The 19,526-nt window shown below is 37.6% G+C and overlaps 1 protein-coding gene across 3 annotated transcripts in view; it reads right to left on the bottom strand.

Moving 5' to 3' along the window:
- Positions 1–3,646: 3,646 nt before the first annotated feature.
- The window catches only part of LOC105233382 (discoidin domain-containing receptor 2), a 486,209-nt gene continuing 470,329 nt past the window's right edge, over positions 3,647–19,526 (bottom strand). For all 3 annotated transcript variants that reach the window (XM_049457497.1, XM_049457512.1, XM_049457502.1), the window contains 2 exons: positions 4,268–4,417; positions 3,647–4,139 (listed from right to left, as the gene is read on the bottom strand). In XM_049457497.1, coding sequence (XP_049313454.1) covers positions 3,978–4,139; positions 4,268–4,417 — 312 coding nt within the window. In that variant the 3' untranslated portion in view covers positions 3,647–3,977. The remainder of the gene's footprint in view (positions 4,140–4,267; positions 4,418–19,526) is intronic.

Genomic DNA, 19,526 nt, shown 5'->3' with positions numbered 1-19,526 from the left:
ATGGTGAAAGTGGGAGATTTCATATCTGATGAACGACAGGTAAGAGCTGGTGTACCACAGGGTATATTTTAGGGCAAACTCGTAACATTATATATACAGCAGATCTTCCAACTGCTAATAATGTACCCCGCCTTACCCTACATCTTTAATAATATAGTAAAATAAAAATTATAAAAAATAATAAAAAATGTGTACAGTTTTATGAAAAAAAATTAAATAATTTTATATATTTTATATACATTTTTTATTTATACATTTTTTTAGTTTAAAGAAAAGCAATTTTAAATTTTTTCATTATACATGTAAATACATAATTTGTTAGTAATATGTATACTACTAAATTTTCATAAAAAATATTAAAAATTTTGCAAAAATAATGTAGATAAAATTTGTTATATTCTAACTCAATTGTCTTAGCTTTCAGATTGCTAATAAACCATTAAATATTTATAAATTTTTTTGTTTCTTCTTATTGTCAAAACCATTTATATATCTGCAGATTCTACATAGTTTTTTAACGTACTGTTCCTTTATTTTTTTCAGTAACTACATTTTTCTCAATAATTAACAGTATTTTTAGTTTGTATTAATATAGAATTTCGGATTGAAAACGAGTGTTTCATACGTTGTGTTTGCTCTGATAAATTTATATTGTATGTATAGTTTTGGTAACCAGTGTACATGCATAAAAGATATAGTGTTGGTGTCTACATACATATGTAGTTAATATTATTATTTTTTCTGTTAAATAGTTTTCTCGTATTTTATAGAAGCATTTAGAGTATTTTCGTATTTGTTTTGCTGAGAATTGGATTCTTTGTAGACAGGTCAGGCGGCGGAGATAGGTACACATACGTCTAACTTATTTCTTATTGCATTTCAATGCTTTAAATTGTATATTTTTTTGTATTTGTGAGCTTAGAATTTAGTAAGCTTATTACTAGCATATGCATTTTTTTTAAATATTTATTCATGAATTTACTGAGAAAAAATAAAAATAAATTTTTGAAATGATAAAATAATAAATTTTTAATGACAAAAAAAGTTAAAAAAAATGTTTTTTTTTTTTGATTTTTCTAATAAAATTTTTTTTCATAAAACTTTTTTTAATAAATTTTTTTTTTAATAATTTTATTTTTCATAAAAAATTTTTAAAATATAATATTTTTTTAATAAAAAAATTAAAAATTATTTTAATAAAAAAATTTGTATGGAAGAAAAATTATTAAAACAATTATGGCAAAAAAAAAAATTATTAAAAAAATATTTTTTTTTTAAATATAAAATAATAAATTTTAAATGAAAAAAAGTAAAAAAAAATATTATTTTTTCTTAATTTTTCTAATAAATTTTTTTTTCATTAAAATTGTTTTAATACATTTTTTTTCATAAAACTTTTTTTAATAATTTTATTTTTCATTAAAATGTATTAAAATAATAAAAAAACTAAAATATATATTTTTTTAACTTTTTTTCATTAAAAATTTATCATTATCATTTGTTAAAAAAAATAATTAAAAACTTTTTTAATCAATAATTTTCAGAAGAAAAATGACTAAAAAATATTTAAACGAATTTTTTTTATGAAAAATTTTATTAAAAAATTCATTATTATGAAAAAATTTCGTTTAAATATATTTGCTTAATTTTTCTTCCGAAAAAATTTTTTTTATGAAAAAATTATTTTTTTTTAACAAAAATTTCTCAAAAACATTTAAACACCAATTTTTATGAAAAAAATATTAATTTTTTTTAAGAAAAATTACACAAAAATATTTAAACGCCAATTTTATCTACTTAAAAAATCAATATCAAACTTTTAATAATTTTTAGCAGCCTACAAATTTTTTGAACTAAAGCCTTCGTAAAAAATATGTCTTATTTTTCCTATACCTAGAGAAATTCCAACTTACAGCTAAAATTACATCGCTTTAGTATCAGTTTTCGGTATATACATAAACACTTTAGTATTAATTAATATTAATCTTAGCCCCTAAATCTATATGCTAGAAATGCTAGTGATGTGTATTCGCTTTGAGGCCTCAAAATGGCCATTTGAGAGAAATTTACAAGTTCCTAATTCTATTTTCATTTAAAATTAGTTTCAGATATTGGCTAACACCTATCAACTTGCCAACCAACGTTATTATACTTGTACATTAAGGTTTTTTACGCTAAAACTAATACTCATCGAACCAACGAAAATAATATTTCACCTACATATATGCAGCAGTATACATTAGGGTGGGTCGATTCCGGACTTTTTTCGATTCGGTATTTCTAATAGTGCGGAAAAGTTGCCTTAGTACTTCCTGATTCCAATGCAACTTTTTGTTTTGAGATCGGATTGCATCTTCAACCCGAACCTCGGCCTTGAAATTTCGGAAATTCGCCTAAAATCGTGAAATTGTCTACCTAGCACCTGAAATACGCATCTCATGGCAAAATGTATAAAACAAAAGTTATTTGTCACGTCATTTGCTACCGAAATGGTATATGTGATCATGGCCGTAGGACGAACCGTTCCCGAGATACGAGCGAAAATGCGGCGCGCCACAGCGCAAGGTGAAAATTGGCTTGCCGCCACACTTCTTGACGTTGATTTCGCCGAGCGCTATCACTCACATTCATTCACCTACGCCAAAGGACACGTTCGGATAGGTCTCCACCCAAATATTTTTTCATCGAGTTCCTTCACTCTTGTCGTCCAGGAGTGAACGTTAGTGAACCACACATGCTGATGAGCGCGGCCCGTTTACACTCTCGTGTTTCTTGGCAAATGTAGTATTTTTTAGAACCATCCACCACATAAAGACACCATGGAACATAATGAGCTTGACTGTGGTGTTGTAGAGCCAAAGGACCACTTTTGGTGAGAGACCCCACCTTTTGCCAATGGTTCCTCTACAGAAGTACAAGTCATTCGATGCCTTTTTCGCTCTCTCTTCGATATTCGGCTTCCATGAAAGTTTCCTATCCAGGATGACCCCAGATATTTCACTGTATCCGCTAGTTGCAGACGGATGCCTCCCATTTCTGGCATCGATGCCGGGATCTAATATCTTCTAGTGAAAAAAAAACATCTTGGTTTTATTTGGGTTGATGGTGAGACCGTTTACCACCTGGCAACCAAGATCTTCAAGTTTTTTAAGCAGGTTGTTAACGATCAGGATCTATAGAAGAGGAGAGAGGTTTTCCTACTCACATTTCGTCGAGCGCGTGCGTTTCCCTATTCCGTTTCAATACTCTGTCGCATAGAAGATTGAAAATGAGGTGTTTGAGGTTTCATTCAATCCCAAGATGGTCCAGTGCAGTTAAGACCACCTGCGGTAGGACGTTAGAGGAGAGCTTCCTCAATTTCAAGGAAGGTGTAGCTATTCAATTTTTATGAAAATATGGCACACTTTTTAGTTTTCTGAAAAGAAAATATGAACACTTTAGAGGCGAAATTAATTTTCATCGATTCGACGAAGTGAAGTTACCTTAATTTTGTATGAAACTGTGGCAAAAAAAAAATAAAATCTTCAATAAAATTACATAACCTCGTTATCATTATTCGTCTTTTCGATGAATATTCGCCGTTGAGCGTAAAATAATTAATTACATAACTATAAATACATACAAGTTTGTTTATAAATTATATTTCTGTAATGACAGCATACCTTATGCGCCTACTTATTTAGTTACTTATCTACTGATTAAACCAAAGTTTTGTGTTTCTTCACACACACTGTAGCTCTTGCTACATACTACTATGCCTTTAAGTGTTAAATTCGCCGAGTTTTGCTTTACTTATAAATTAAATTTATAATCTTTAATTTAAATACTAAGTATTCACGGCCCTGCAGGCGACGCCAATCATTGTGATTTTATGCAGACAATTTTTTACATGTATTCTTCGTTTTTACTTTAGAAAGTTCACTAGCAGTTTTATAAATCGTTGGTTTTTGTTTTTTTTTTTGTAACACATCAACACTTTAGTAATGCATTGTGTTGTTGGGCTTGAAGCCCAAATTTTTACGCTGTAGAAATAGATGAATCTCACGGAAATTCGGTCGACTCGATTCGTTGCGCTGCCAGCACTCGCACATTAAATCGTAAATTTCACGCGGACAATTTAGTGGCATCGGCAGTAGTTCCTGGTGGTGAGAGAAGGGAGAATTGATGTATACTTATTATATATTCGAAATAGTATATATATATTTATAGCGCTAAATGTTGTTCTTTAGATAATATTTATAATAATTGTTAGTTGTTAATGACTCACATGCAGCTTATCATCCGCATAGATATGTCCGATATTCTCGATCACCTTCTCATCCGATAAATGTTCGTAGGGTTGTTCGCGTGCAAAAGTTAATATCTCCCAAAGCGTTACCGCAAAGGACCAAACATCCGATTTCGATGTGAATTTGCCCTGAAAATAGATAAAGAGAAGAAAATTTTAATAATCGGTTTAAAAATCGATTACAATTTTAATAAAACTAATAAAGAGTTATCCATTTCGAGGTATCTACTTAAAAAAAAAACACATAAACCTCAAATTTAATGGGGAATGTTTATTGTCATTCGAAAAATCATTCTTTGGCATTTATTTTTTCAGGATAATCTCTTTCAAATGTTGGCCGCGGTTACGTTTCATATAATCTATCCGTTGAGTCCAATTTTCGATGACTCGTTCGATTATTTCTAGTGGTAACTAGCGAATGGTCGTCATCAAAAGGGGGGTCACTCATCCGAGGCTTGTTGTTCCTTTTCATTGGGGGTGTTTTTTTACGTGGCGGGTCCCAAACCCAGCGCACAAACCCTATGCAGGGGATGTTTCGCCTTCTCACTTTAGCTCGCCTTCAAACGGATGTTCTTAGGCTACCCAGAGGATACTTGGCCAAAGACCGGAAGCCGTGAGCGGCTTGAGTCATATGTAAAAGAATCGTTTCTGGCCACTCCCAAGTGAATGACGATCATAAAACTTTCCTCACTTGCGTGAACTTCTACACATGACTCCATCCTCCGCATCGCATATAAGGTTCTATCGAGCGTATTGTGTGAAAGATTAAAGCCCACCGTCAACGAACTGATTGGACCTTATCAGTGTGGCTTTAGACCTGGCAAATCAACAACCGACCAGATATTCACCATGCGCCAAATCTTGGAAAAGACCCGTGAAAGGAGAATCGATACACACCACCTCTTCGTCGATTTCAAAGCTGCTTTCGACAGCACGAAAAGGAGCTGCCTTTATGCCGCGATGTCTGAATTTGGTATCCCCGCAAAACTGATACGGCTGTGTAAACTGACGTTGAGCGGCACCAAAAGCTCCGTCAGGATCGGGAAGAACCTCTCCGAGCCGTTCGATACCAAACGAGGTTTCAGACAAGGCGACTCCTATCGTGCGACTTTTTCAATCTGCTGCTGGAGAAAATAGTTCGAGCTGCAGAACTTAATCGAGCAGGTACAATCTTTTATAAGAGTGTACAGCTGCTGGCGTATGCCGATGATATTGATATCATCGGCCTCAACACCCGCGCCGTTAGTTCTGCTTTCTCCAGGCTGGACAAGGAAGCAAAACGAATGGGTCTGGCAGTGAACGAGGGCAAGACGAAATATCTCCTGTCATCAAACAAACAGTCGTCGCACTCGCGACTTGGCACTCACGTCACTGTTGACAGTCATAACTTTGAAGTTGTAGATAATTTCGTCTATCTTGGAACCAGCGTAAACACCACCAACAATGTCAGCCTAGAAATCCAACGCAGGATAACTCTTGCCAACAGGTGCTACTTCGGACTGAGTAGGCAATTGAGAAGCAAAGTCCTCTCTCGACAGACAAAAACCAAACTCTATAAGTCTCTCATAATTCCCGTCCTGCTATATGGTGCAGAGGCTTGGACGATGTCAACAGCGGCTGAGTCGACGTTGCGAGTTTTCGAGAGAAAAATTCTGCGAAAGATTTATGGTCCTTTGCGCACGATGAGCTGTACGAGATATATGACGACATTGACATAGTTCAGCGAATTAAAAGACAGCGGCTACGCTGGCTAGGTCATATTGTCCGGATGGATGAAAACACTCCAGCTCTGAAAGTATTCGACGCAGTACCCGCCGCGGTAAGCAGAGGAAGAGGAAAACCTCCACTCCGTTGGAAGGACCAAGTAGAGAAAGACCTGGCTTCGCTTGGAATGTCCAATTGGCGCCACGTAGCGAAAAAAAGCAACGACTGGCGCGCTGTTGTTAACTCGGCTATAATCTCGTAAGCGATGCCTACGCCAGTAAAGAAGAAGAACTAGCGAATGACAGACGTGATGTTTTTCTCCAAGGTCTAATTCGAAGCGGGATTGCTCGCATAGACTTAAGAATTTACATATTTCCTCAGAAAAAAGTCTAACGATGTGATACTCGTATGACATGATCTTAGTGGCCAATCGACCGACTCAAAATGTGAAATTATCTGCACACCGAAGTGTTCTCTCAACAAAGCCTTTGATTGATGCGATGTGTGGGAAGTGGCGCCGTCTTTTTGAAACCAAGTGTCGCTGAGATGACGAGCCTCAAATAGTCGGTGCGATAACGGTCACCATTGACGGTTATCTTTTCTCCGGCATCATTTTTGAAGAAATATGGATCGATTATTTCACCAAACAATTCTTTTTCTGGATAAAATGGCAGTTCTTGAAGCTCTTAAGGTTGCTCTTCGACCCAAATGCGGAAATTTGGCTTGTTAATATACCCAATGAGCCTCATCACCGTCAAAGAAAGTACCTCTACTACTTCTATAAAAAGAAATATTTTCGATTATTAAAACTATTCAATGTGTTAATAAATATTTTAAGTGAACTTTCTCAATGAAAATCATTTTTAATTTAATATAATTTCATTAACAACCACAACATCTGCATTTTCACTTATACGCACGAATGCACTAATTTTCGCACAGCTGTGTTTCGTATTGACTTGACACTTGTCAATGACAAATCACACAGGTCTGCTCAAGTTTTCACTAGGGGAGAGTTTGGTGAAAGTTGTTGACGACGCTTTGAAAAGTATTGTGTTGATGTTACTGCTGAGTGTGTTGTTGAAACCATATTCACTTATTCTTTATAGAAATTTCTGACATTTACTAAACACTCTACAAAATATTTATTAATTGTCGAGATTCTTTTAAAATGTTCCAAATTTCGCTAGAAAAGTAATTTCAGAACGCTATAGGTGCTTAGTATATTTTAGAGAATAATTTTGATACTTATAGGCAATGAGTTGCGGAAATTTTGCTGTTAAGAGTTTAAAACTGTTCATGAATAATAATATCACGTAAAGATTTTTAAATCCTTTTATTCATAACTCAAGTGTTTATAAAGATATGACACTATTTAGATATGCAATTTTGCTGTACTATTGCAAATTTCAATGGTAAAGTGGTTCTTAGTATCATGAGGGCCTATTCTGGGTAAAATAATTCGAATCTTCGATGATTTCGATTCCATAGACGGCATTGACTGGAAAGGAGTCAATTAAAACCTTCTTGTCGATTGATATAAGTTATTCAAAGAGGGTCAAGAACGCGTTGACGACGAACCACGTCCAGGACGATGGCCATCCGTCATCTACCGATGATCAATACTTCAATAAAATAAAGGAATTGGAGTTGGGAAACGACGATTAACAGTCAAGGATCTTACTGGCATTGTTAGAATATCGAAAGGATCAGCGAAAATCATTTTGAAAGATCATTTGGGCCTGATGGAAGTTAAAGCACGGTTGATTCCAAAATCATTAAATTTTTTCGAAAAACAGCATCGCGTTAACATCTGTGAAACAATGCTTTCCGACTACTGGGATGTTATGAAACGTATTGTTACTGGCGATGAATCCTGAGTCTATGTTTACGACCTGAAGACAGACGAATATCGTGTTAAAGGTGAGCCGAAAACGAAAATACCACGTCAAAGCAGGTCAAAAATCAAACTTATGTTGACAAACTTCGATTAACGAAGTGTAGTGCACTACGAATTCTTTACGCCTGACCAAACTGTCAACAAGGAATACTATTTGAGTGTCATGCGTCGTTTGCGCGAAGCAATTCATAAAAAGATACCGGAATTCTGAGCCCAAGACTCTTGGTTTTTGCACTATGATATTGCACCGTCACATACTGCTTTGATTTTTTGTGAGTTTTCGCCAAATTTTCAAGAATTATCGTGCCGAAATCACCGTATTCGCTTGTTTTAGCTCCGTGGAACTTCTGGCTGTCCAGCAAACTCAAACGACCACTCCGGGGAAACGGTTTTGAATCAATTAAAGACATTAAACGTGAATTGAAGGCTATTCCGGAAATTCTCGGAACAACTGCTTCGAGGATTGGAAAAAACGTTGGCACAAATGTATTGGGGCCAAGGAACATTACTTGACGGGTTATAAAAAATAAATTAAGTATTAAAAAATAATGGACAAAGCCTTACTATTTTGTTCTCATAGTAGTATTGTAACAACGTTCCCTTCATGTGCCAAGGGTCCGTTTCGCTTCAAGCATATGACAAAAAGGGGGTTTTCGAAAGCACCCTAGCAGAAACAGCTTCAACAGGAGTGCGTGATGTTTCTTAGCCGAAAGAAGAATGCGGTCCTCACTATGCGGAAGATCGACAGCCGATATAAAGACATTTTTTAATAGTCCGGAGTACGCTGTTCCGACTTTAGGGATCTTCTTCAACTACGTTTTTGCACCAGGTGCTACTGAGAGGCTAGCCATTTGGGGTATCCTGTTAAAGATCAAACGTAACGCTCAACATTTTTGAGTTATTGTATGTAGTATGTCGAAATTTTATCATCGTCGTTGCAAATGTTTAGGGGAAGCATGTTTCCATCGTCCGGTTACGTATAGTAAATATATAGCAGGATGGAACGTATCTTATGACAATATTCTAGGGTAGCTAAGTTCATTGGTGTAAATCTCTTTTAGGGGCTGTTTCAATAGAGATCATAGAAACAATCTGCTGGCGCATGAAATAAGGTTACGATGATGCACACACCTTCTGCGAAAGGTATTAAGAATGATAAAGGACGAAAAATCTTCTTAGACTATTGGTGGTGTGCAAGCGTCCTAAGATCAATTTGGCTCTGCCCTCTGCACACGAACTCACATAGGTCCAATAATCTGATGAATTCCAGCATTTTGTTGTTGAGGAGATGTATTTTCTATTCGCATGTATATACATAAGTATATATATTTAACATCCAGGATCTGTAGGTCGCTACGTAATCGGAGAGCAGGTACCGTTTGCACAAGAGAAGTGCTTCTTGAGACTCTAGATAATGTCGTCCGAATGAATGAAAACACTACAGCTCTGAGAGTATTCAACGCAGTATTTGCCGTTGTAAACTCGGCTATAACCGCTCAACCGGTGTCTATGTCAATAAAGAAGAAGAAGAACCTAATCTATACCTTTTTTTATTTTCAAATTTATAAAACCCAGTACACGATTAATTCATATAAATTCGTAAAAGGCAGCTAAATCAAGGCTGAATATTTAAGTCATAATTTATTTATTCACATAATTAATTACACTACCCACTCAATCAAAATATTCATAGTTTAAAGCGTTCGCTTGGCTTGGGGTGGCGGCCGAAAATAATTTGAATACTTTGCCTGCCATTAAGGATTCATTTCAATGACTCTCTACCGACTTACAACATGCCATTTTAATTTTCGGATTTCTAAACTAAACTTCAGAGTCATTTCATTGCCATTTGGTGAGTTAGGTTGTGTATGTGTGCTTGTGGCAACTTAATCCAACCGACGCTTTCGGCCAGACTCATACAGTCAAGCCATTTAGTTAGTCATTCATTCATGCGCCCATTCACGCAGTCATTGCTTTCTATTCATTTCAGTCATTGCTCCCGTGCTTTTTTGGCTTGCCGCCTTTTTTGATTGTTTTTGTTTTTGTCTATTTAGTCTATTTAGTCTTCTACTATTTTAGTTTGCGCCACACAATCAGTTTGCTATACGAAAGAGATATGAGTGTTTGCTGTCAGCCACAGTAGACGCTATGCTACCCTCACCGCGACAGCGCTGCAGCTGCACTAAAGCTCATCAAAAGGAGTAAAAAGGTAAAAAGGAACAAATATTTGCCAGAGAAATGGAATATAATAAAAAAGTGAGCAGGCGAGTGGCAAAAAAACTGTGGCCCCTAAACCGCACTTTTACGGCCAATTTGTACTTTTCACAGAAAATTATTATCAAAAAACGGCGACGCGTAGACAGCCACATAAAAGCGCTGACACACAAACCTGTTTGAGGACGGTTCGATAAGCACTTGGAACGACCAGCCGAAGGCGGCATTATCGCAAGAGAATTTCTCTATCGTGTAGTAGACGGTTTCCGTAAATGGTTTTTGTTAAAATTTCAGTCTAATTAGACTCAAGGTAAAGAAAGTGGGATTTCAGTGAAATCGAATAAAAGGAACATCGGTCGATGATTCGAATCTTTGACTCGGACGATATATAACAAAAGTCCTCAATCTATTCATGGTACACCGCCAATTGAAGTTGTACAGCTGGGGACAGTAGGCATCCCAAAAGACAGTGTGGTTCATGATCTAAGTATGTACATAAATTACATCCCAATACATGCATATTGTGGAATTTTATGGAATTCGAAAGAGATTATATTTTATATTGTAATTATCGCCATATCAGAACCAAACAACAATGGAAACCGTAGACTATGTATATATGGCGTACCTACTCCAGTGAAAGGAAAAATTGTCATACCAGCCGGAAAGGTGATGAACTTACTTTTGCTAGGATTCACGAAGTGTGAACTTCATCGAAGACGCACAACCATGATATCGAGCATAGTTTCAGGTCTTCCGAAAAAGATTATTTCTGACCAAGCCACATCAAAGACTAAAAAACAGACGAAACCGTGAACTTAACTTGATGAACTATGTAGCTCCGACTAAGGGTAAGACGATAATACCAGCCGAAAAGGTGATATCCTTTATCTGGAATTAACAAGATGTGATTGTGGTCGAAGAATATCAACTGTGAACTAAGTATGAAATCGAAGGAGATTCTGCTTTGGTTCGTGACCATCGCAGCATCAAAGGCCTATGAACAGTGGAAACAGTGGAATCCATCCGGCGTACCTGCTCAGAAGATGAAGAGGGATGGGATTCACAAAGTGGAATCTTTATCAAAGATTCGCAACTGAGATATCATCATACGGTTCTGCTTTGGCTCGTGATCATCGGCGCAACAAAGACCAAGGAACAATCGAAACAGTGGATTCCATTCGACGAACTTGCACCGAAGAGGACCGGCTTATCGGCCGAGAAGGTGATGGTCACCCTTATTTTGGGATTCACAAAGTGGAATCTTTATCAAAGATTCGCAACTGAGATATCATCATCAGGTTCTGCTTTGGCTCATGATCATCGGCGCAACAAAGACCAAGGAACAATCGAAACAGTGGATTCCATTCGACGAACTTGCACCGAAAAGGACCGGCTTATCGGCCGAGAAGGTGATGGTCACCCTTATTTTGGGATTCACAAATTGGGATCTTCATCAAAGATGCGAAACCGAGAGACCACTTCTCAGCAGACTTTCGAGCAGTCACATTGGCTGAAATTTGAGCGTCAACACTTTCTCGATTCAGAAAGTGAGATCTACATCGACTAGCTTTATGGCAAAAATGGCCGCAGGGTTTTTATGCCGAATTACAGAAAACCACCACTATTTTGGTGACTTTTTTTTGGAAACCAGAAGCCATCTTTTAAAAAGTCACTCGTCGAACAGAAAATTGTTAAGAAAATATAGCAGCCGTTGCTGAGAGTATACAAGAAGACCGTGGAGAGTCGATTCGGCGCCGTTCGCAGCAACTCAGAGTTACGTATGGAATAACTTGGTGCAATTTACGTCGAGATCTTAAATTGAAAGCGTAAAAAATACATTTTGTTCAAGAACTGAAGCCGCTCGACCTTCCCAAGCAATATCGCTTTGCTCTATGGGCTATTGAATAGTTCCAAGAAGATCCAACGTTTTCGAGCCAAATTTTGTTAAGCGATGAGGTCCATTTCTGGCTCAATGGGTATGTAAAGACACAAAGTTGCCGCATTTGGGACCAAGAACAAGCTGAAGATATTTAAGAGCTACGATTTCATACAGAAAAAAATCGTTTTGGTGGGGTTTGTGAGCCGGTGGAAGCTTCAAAAATTAGTGAGAACGTAACCATCAATGACGACCGTTATTCCGTCATGATAATTGACTATTTGATGCCCGATATTGAAGCTCATGATCTCGGCGGCATTTGGTTTCAACAAGTTGGCGACACTTTCCACACGTGGCAGCAATCAGTGGATTTATTGAGAGAACACTTTGGTGAAGAGATAATTTCACGTTTTGGTTCGGTCGATTGGCCATCAAGATCGTGAGATATCACACTGTAAGACTTTTTTCTGAGGGGATAAGTCTAAAGTCTATGCGGACAATCCCTTTTCGACTCAGGCCTTGGTGCAAAACATCAAGCGTGTTATTCGCCAGTCAACAGTCGAAATGCTGGAACGGGTCATCGAAAATTGGACTCAATGGAAAGACCATTTGATACGTAGCTGCGGTCAACATTTGAAAGAGGTAAGTTTCAAAAAATAAATGTCAAAGAATATGCTTTTTAATGAAAATAAACATTCCCCATTAAATATGAAATTTCTGTGTTTTTTCTTTAAAAAAGTGGGGAACCTCGAATTGTATTTTTTAGATGGACAGACCATGGATCAACTTAAAATGAACTGTGTCGCGAAATAATGGACATTTTTTCGAAAATCTACATTTTCTTTTTGAGACTACGTACTTATTGGACCGCCTTCGTACATACGCTGGCACAGCGTCACTGTCGGTAAGGCAGCTGCAAATTAAATGCCAACAGAATTGACTGGAAAAAGTACTTAAAAGCTTCACACAAAACTAACTGAAAATTTGCGCACAAAAGTATGGGCGAAATTAAAATGATAGTTGGCGGCAACAAACCCCAAAAAATAAAAAGCAAAAAAAAAAAACAATAATAAAAACTACAAATAAGACATCTGCAAAATTTTTACTGTACATAAAAAACGCTTGCAACACCAAAAAAATATACTGTCTGAGTGCAACACCGAAAATTTTCTAAATCCCATCCGTACGATTTCGTGTGGAAAATACGCGCTAAATGAAAATTTATACGCCTGGTGCGCGGATTACGCGCAAATGTGAAAATACGAGCTAGTGCGACTACAGCGCTTGCCTAGCCCCCGCACTAACCGCGCTCAAGGTGGCCAGAGCGCTCACACTTGCACTCAACGTTAGATACGTCTGTTGTTGTTGTTGTTGCTGTTGTAGTGGTAGTAAATTCACGCTAAAGTAATTCTCCTTAGCGCGGGTGGCTTACAGCAAGCTCTGCTCAACTCATTGCCACTCAGCCCGGCATAGCTCAGCTCTGCTCTGTGGCTGCTGTTCGGCTAGTTATTTGCACTTTTTATTCATTCGCGCTCATCTGCCTTTGGGCAAACATTTTATATAAGCGCAGCTTTCGCAAAAAAAAAGAAAGAAAGAGAAAAAACAGTAAAAACACATTTATCTGTCATTTTATTTGCTTTAGTTATTTCGTATACTTTATTTCGTGCTTTTGTTGTGCGGCATTGTGCGCCAACGCTCATAATGCTCGTATTCATAGTAGTTTTGCTTGTTATTAAAATTGGCGAAAAGGGTTAAGGCTTTAAGTGCTGTTGGCCTGGAGGCGTTTTGTGCCAGCGCACGAGCATTACTTGCATTATAAATGTGAGTTGGTTGGTTAATTGCGTAGCTTTCTATGCTTTGCCAACCGAGGTGAAAAGCTTTTCCAAAGTCACATTGCAGTGGGTAGTCGTAATCTTGGGAAGATTTGTGCATAATTGTTAAATTTTCTGCGAAAAGATGAGTAGAGTGGAGAAACATTTTTTGTTTGAAAAAATATCTAACTTCTCATAGTAGTAGTAAATAGCCAGACATTTGGTTTGAAAATTTAATGAAATAACACCAATTTATAATTGAACCATGGGATTAAGCATACGCTATGGCATCTCGACATAAAACTAAAATTGTTTTAAAACTTTATTTTTATTGAGATAGTTATAGATATATTTGTCAACCGATTTACTTCATATTTGGCTTACGACTTAACTTTGTGTAATAAATTATTTGGACCCAAAAGATATCTAAAACCATATACAAGGTGTGTTCCAAAGTAAACAGGACTTAAAAAAAACGGAAGAAATGCTTCTTTCGGCAAAATCAATTTATTTTAATCAAAATAGTTTCTTTCTGCTTCAATACAGCTTTTTGCACGGTCCAAAAGCATGTCGAAAGAGTGTTCTAGCTCGTTGGCCGGTATCGCCGCCAGTATTCCGGTGCAAGCCTTTTGAATGAGGCCTCTACGTCCTTTCATGGTCAAATGCATTTTCTCGAAAAGGAAGAAGTCGCACGGTGCCATATCAGGCGAATGCGGGGAGTGGTTAATGGTTAAAATGTGATTTTTGGTCAAATAATCGGTCACAAGCATCGAATTGAATGTTGGATTCTGAGCAATTTTTGGTCGTCAGTCAATTTGTGCGGAACAAACCGTGCACACACCTTTCGTAAAAAAAAAAATTTCCACAGGTGCCACTTGCTACAGCGATCCTTTGTGCCAAATATGAGTTTTGTATCTTAATTTAGTGCTTAGTTATGGCACTTTATAGGTTTTCGGTTAATGGCGGTTTGTGGGCGTGGCAGCGGTTTGATTACGCCCATTTACGAACTCGAAATACTAAGGAACGTATACTGTGCCCAAAAAATATGGTGACATTTGAATTTAAACTGCGCGCGTCGAAGGATTTGGAGAATTATTTTTTTTTTATGCCAAAAAATTTTCATGTCAAAATATTCATTCGTGTTTGAGATCGTTTTTTGCGATGTCGAAATTTGTTGAGCAAAGAATTTGCATTAAATTTGGTTTACGCAATCAATTTTCTGCGGCGGATACGTTGAGGATGGTGCAGAAAGCCTTTGGTGATGAGGCTATGTCTAAAAAAAATGTTTACAAGTGGTATAGTGAGTGCCAAGCCGGCCGTGAACGTGTCCAAGATGAAGAGCGTCCAGGTCGACCATCAACCTCAACCGACGAAGCTCACGTTCAACAAATCAAAGATTTGGTGTTGAAAAACCGTCGATTAACAATTAGAGACCTTGCTGATGAAGTTGGCATATCGAAAGGCTCAGCCAATACCATTTTGAAGGATGTTTTGGGCCTCAAGCGCGTCAAATCTCGACTGGTACCGAAAACATTGAATTTTTTGGAAAAAAAGCGTCGCGTTGAAGTGTGTGAAACGATGTTTTCCGACTACCAGGGTGTCATGAAATGCATTATAACTGGCGAGGAGAATTGGATCTATGCTTACGACCCCGAAACAACCGATCAATCGGGCGAATATCGTGCCAAAAGAGAGCCAAGATCAAAAAAATCGCGCCAAAGTCGCTCAAAAATCAAGGTCATGTTGACTGTTTTCTTCGATTATCGTGGTGTTGTACATAATGAATTCCTTCCAACCGGTCAAACAGTCAACAAGGAATATTATTTGAACGTTATGCGTCGTTTGCGTAACGCTATCCGCCTAAAAAGGCCGGAATTGTGGAAAGACAATTCTTGGTTTTTACACCACGATAATGCACCATCCCATACTGCCCTCCTAATTCGTGATCATTTCGCCAGAAACTCAACCTATGTCGTTCCGCAACCACCGTATTCACCTGATCTGGCGCCGTGTGACTTCTGGCTGTTCACCAAGCTCAAAAGACCGCTCCGGGGACATCGTTTTTATACGATAGAGGAGATTCAAGCCGCAGCGAAGACGGAACTGAAGGCCATCCCGGAAAGTGACTACATCCAGTGTTTCGAAGATTGAAAAATCCGTTGGTATAAGTGCATTGCATCGGGAGGGGATTACTTTGAAGGGGATGAAATTGATTTGGAAGAATAAATAAAAAATTTTCAAAATAAATACAATGTCACCTTATTTTTTGGGACACACAGACAGTCAACCTGATTTCAACTTTTCTCGTCACCCTGATCATTTATAGATATATATAACACTATATCTATCTCGATTAGTTTTAGGTGATGAGTACAACCGCTAGGTGAACAAATCTATAATACCATGTAGCAACTGGTTGCAAGAGTGTAAAAATTAACCAGAACGATCGCTTGGAGTGTTGTAGTAGAATTGAGACTAGGAGGTAGACACCTCAGCAATGGTGTTATCCATAGAATATCTTTAAAGGATCGCTATAAAACCTCTAAAGAGATAAGATGGGACTTAGAGAAGCCATATAATGTGACAATAAGTGCGAAAACAGTACAGAGGAGGTTGCAGTAGTATGGTTTGGAATGGGCGAAAACGCACCGTAGTTGGTCCTTGGAACAGTGAAAAACAATAATATGGTCGGATGAGAGCAGATTTAATTTGCACTGCAACGAGTATTTCCGTATGTTTGTCGATTTCCGGGGGAACGTTTCGCCGAAAATTGTGTGACGAGAACGGTTAAGCATCCTGCTTTTCTTTTTATATCCGCGATCCTTTACTGATGGGATGATTAATGCCCAGAAATATGGAGAAGTTGTAACCCATTTTATCGTGTTCGTCGTAGAAGAACAATATGGGCTTACTTCTGGCAGGGCCCAGGCCGACTCCGCACTGTGTCATCGGGGTAAATGGGTAAGTTGTATATGCTATTTATCACCGATATATCTCATGTTTACGCTTAAGAAAAATATCATCTGTTTACATTTGCTGTTTACAAAGCTTGATGTTTGAGTGCCACATAATTTGACGCAAAAAAACCTTCTGGACCGAATCAACGTCTGCGATATGCTGCTGAAACGGAACGAATTCGACCCATTTTTGAAGCGAATGGTGACTGGCGACGTAAAATGGATCACATACGATAATATCATGCAACAAGTAAGGAAGGGCTAAATTTAGTGTTTCTGACGTTTTTTGTTAGTCGGTTAACGCACTTTTAGTGATTTTCAACATAACCTTTGTATGGGAGGTGGGAGTGAATTTTATCCGATTTCTTCCATTTTTGAACTGTATATGGAAATACCTGAAGGAAACGACTCTATAGAGTTTAGTTGACATAGCTATAGTAGTTTCCGAGATATGTACAAAAAACCACGCCGGGGCCACGCCCACTTTTCCAAAAAAAAAAACATCCAAATATGCCCCTCCCTAATGCGATCCTTTGTGCCATATTTCACTTTAATATCTTTATTTATGGCTTAGTTATGATACTTTATAGGTTTTCAGTTTTCGCCATTTTGTGGGCGTGGCAGTTGGCCGATTTTGCCCATCTTCGAACTTAACATTCTTATGGAGCCAAGAAATACGTGTACCAAGTTTCATGATAGCTCAATTTTTACTCAAGTTACAGCTTGCACGGACGGACGGACAGACGGACGAACAGACAGACATCCGGATTTCAACTCTACTCGTCACCCTGATCACTTTGGTATATATAACCCTATATCTGACTCTTTTAGTTTTAGGACTTACAAACAACCGTTATGTGAACAAAACTATAATACTCTCCTTAGCAACTTTGTTGCGAGAGTGTAAAAACGGTCGTGGTCGAAGGCCGGTGAATCGCCCCAAACAGTGGTCAAGCCGGGATTGACGGCCAGAAAGGTTTTGCTGTGTGTTTGGTGGGATTGGAAAGGAATAATCCACTATGAACTGCTCCTATATGGCCAAACGCTTAATTCTACCATCTACTTCGAACAACTGGACCGCTTGAAGTAGGCAATCGACCAGAAGCGTCCAGCATTGGCCAATAGGAAGGGTGTAGTGTTCCACCAGGACAACGCCAGACACCTAATAATTCGTTTAAGACTCGTCAGAAGCTATGCGAGCTCGGATGGGAGGTTTTATCAGATCCACCATATAGCCCGGACATAGCGACAAGTGATTACCACCTGTTCCTGTCCATGGCGAACGCCCTTGTTGTTGTAAAGATGAACTCAACAGAGGCTTGTGAAAAGTGGTTGTCCGAGTTCTTCGCAAATAAGGAGGGGGTATTACGAAGTTACCGTCTAGATGGAAACAGATTATCGAACGAAACGGCGCATATTTGAACTAAATCCGATCACTGTAATCATATAAAACATTGAATAAAGAGCAAAAAAGCGGAAGGGAGATATTTTCCAACCGAATGCAAGTAACACTAAAAATTTTGTATTTTTAAATTTTCATATGTTTAAATTGCTTATTAAATAAATTGGAAATTGGGTATTATAAATCATATTTGTGCAATTCACAATGTATCGCTTCTATAATATTTCGAAAGCATCCAAACAAACTAACTGTCACTACACTGACTCGGATCCCTACAACGATTACTGCTATTACACAAAAATTATCAAACCATTAGCAGGAGCAGCGCATACATTTCAATTTAAAAATTAAAACTTTTACTAAAACTAGCTTGCCACATTTTCATTATTCGCTTAAAATTTATTTTTTAATGTGAAAGTTATGTGCTTTTTTAATCCCATGAAATTTATCGATATAAAATGTACGTAATGGAAAGTAATTAAAAAACATTAGCTTCACTGCTGTTGTTGCTGCTGTAAGTGTAGTTGGCAGCAGTGTTGTTGCTATCTTTCGCACTTGCTACAGTACGCACACGCATATACAAACCATACATATAATATTGTATACTATATACAGTATGTACAGTAATGTATATAGGTACGAACGAACTTCAGCAAACTGCTGTCATTACGAGCCAGCGATGGCAGAGATAGCTGAGTGCTGAGCGTATGCCACCAACAACAACATCATAACCATGGCAGTGTTGCGTTGTACTTATAGTGCAACACCGCCGCATATTGACAATTTCCTTCCTGCAGCCATAGCTGTGGCAGCCAATTATTTTTGTCCCAGTTTCGAAAATTATAAATTTCTTCATTAATTTTTAATTATGAACGAAATGAAAGTATGAAACTTTTTCACGTTTACGTTGTTGTCACAGCGCACGGAAGTGAGCTGCTAAGGAGCAGCGTGCCGTTATTCGCAGTGCGGGCATGTAATGCTTGGTAAGACGTCGGAGAGTCGGTGTTTGAACCAAAAATTAAAATTATTTTTTATTTTTGTGTGACTCTCACGAAGCGTCGTTTTGACAGAGGATTTTGGTTGGTTAAAAGGCATTAGGATTTTTGATGTTTGTTATCAAATATTAATAGAAAAATATTGTTAAAAGGATTAAGAAGTATAACGAAAGGGTTTGATCACGTTACCGGTTCACTTATGCATTGAGACTGTGTTTGACAGTGAAGAAAATATATATAAATATATATAGTGTACACGAAGTCCGAGGATAGTCGATTTGTTCGCAGCAACTCGGACCGACGAATGGAAAGACTTGCCGCATTTTACGTCGAAATCTTAATTTTAAAGCTTACAAAATACAACTTGTGCAAAGGC

Source organism: Bactrocera dorsalis, chromosome 1 (assembly GCF_023373825.1).
Source record: "Bactrocera dorsalis isolate Fly_Bdor chromosome 1, ASM2337382v1, whole genome shotgun sequence".
Taxonomy (NCBI): Eukaryota; Metazoa; Arthropoda; class Insecta; order Diptera; family Tephritidae; genus Bactrocera; species Bactrocera dorsalis.
This window is presented reverse-complemented; position numbering and strand designations above follow the sequence as displayed.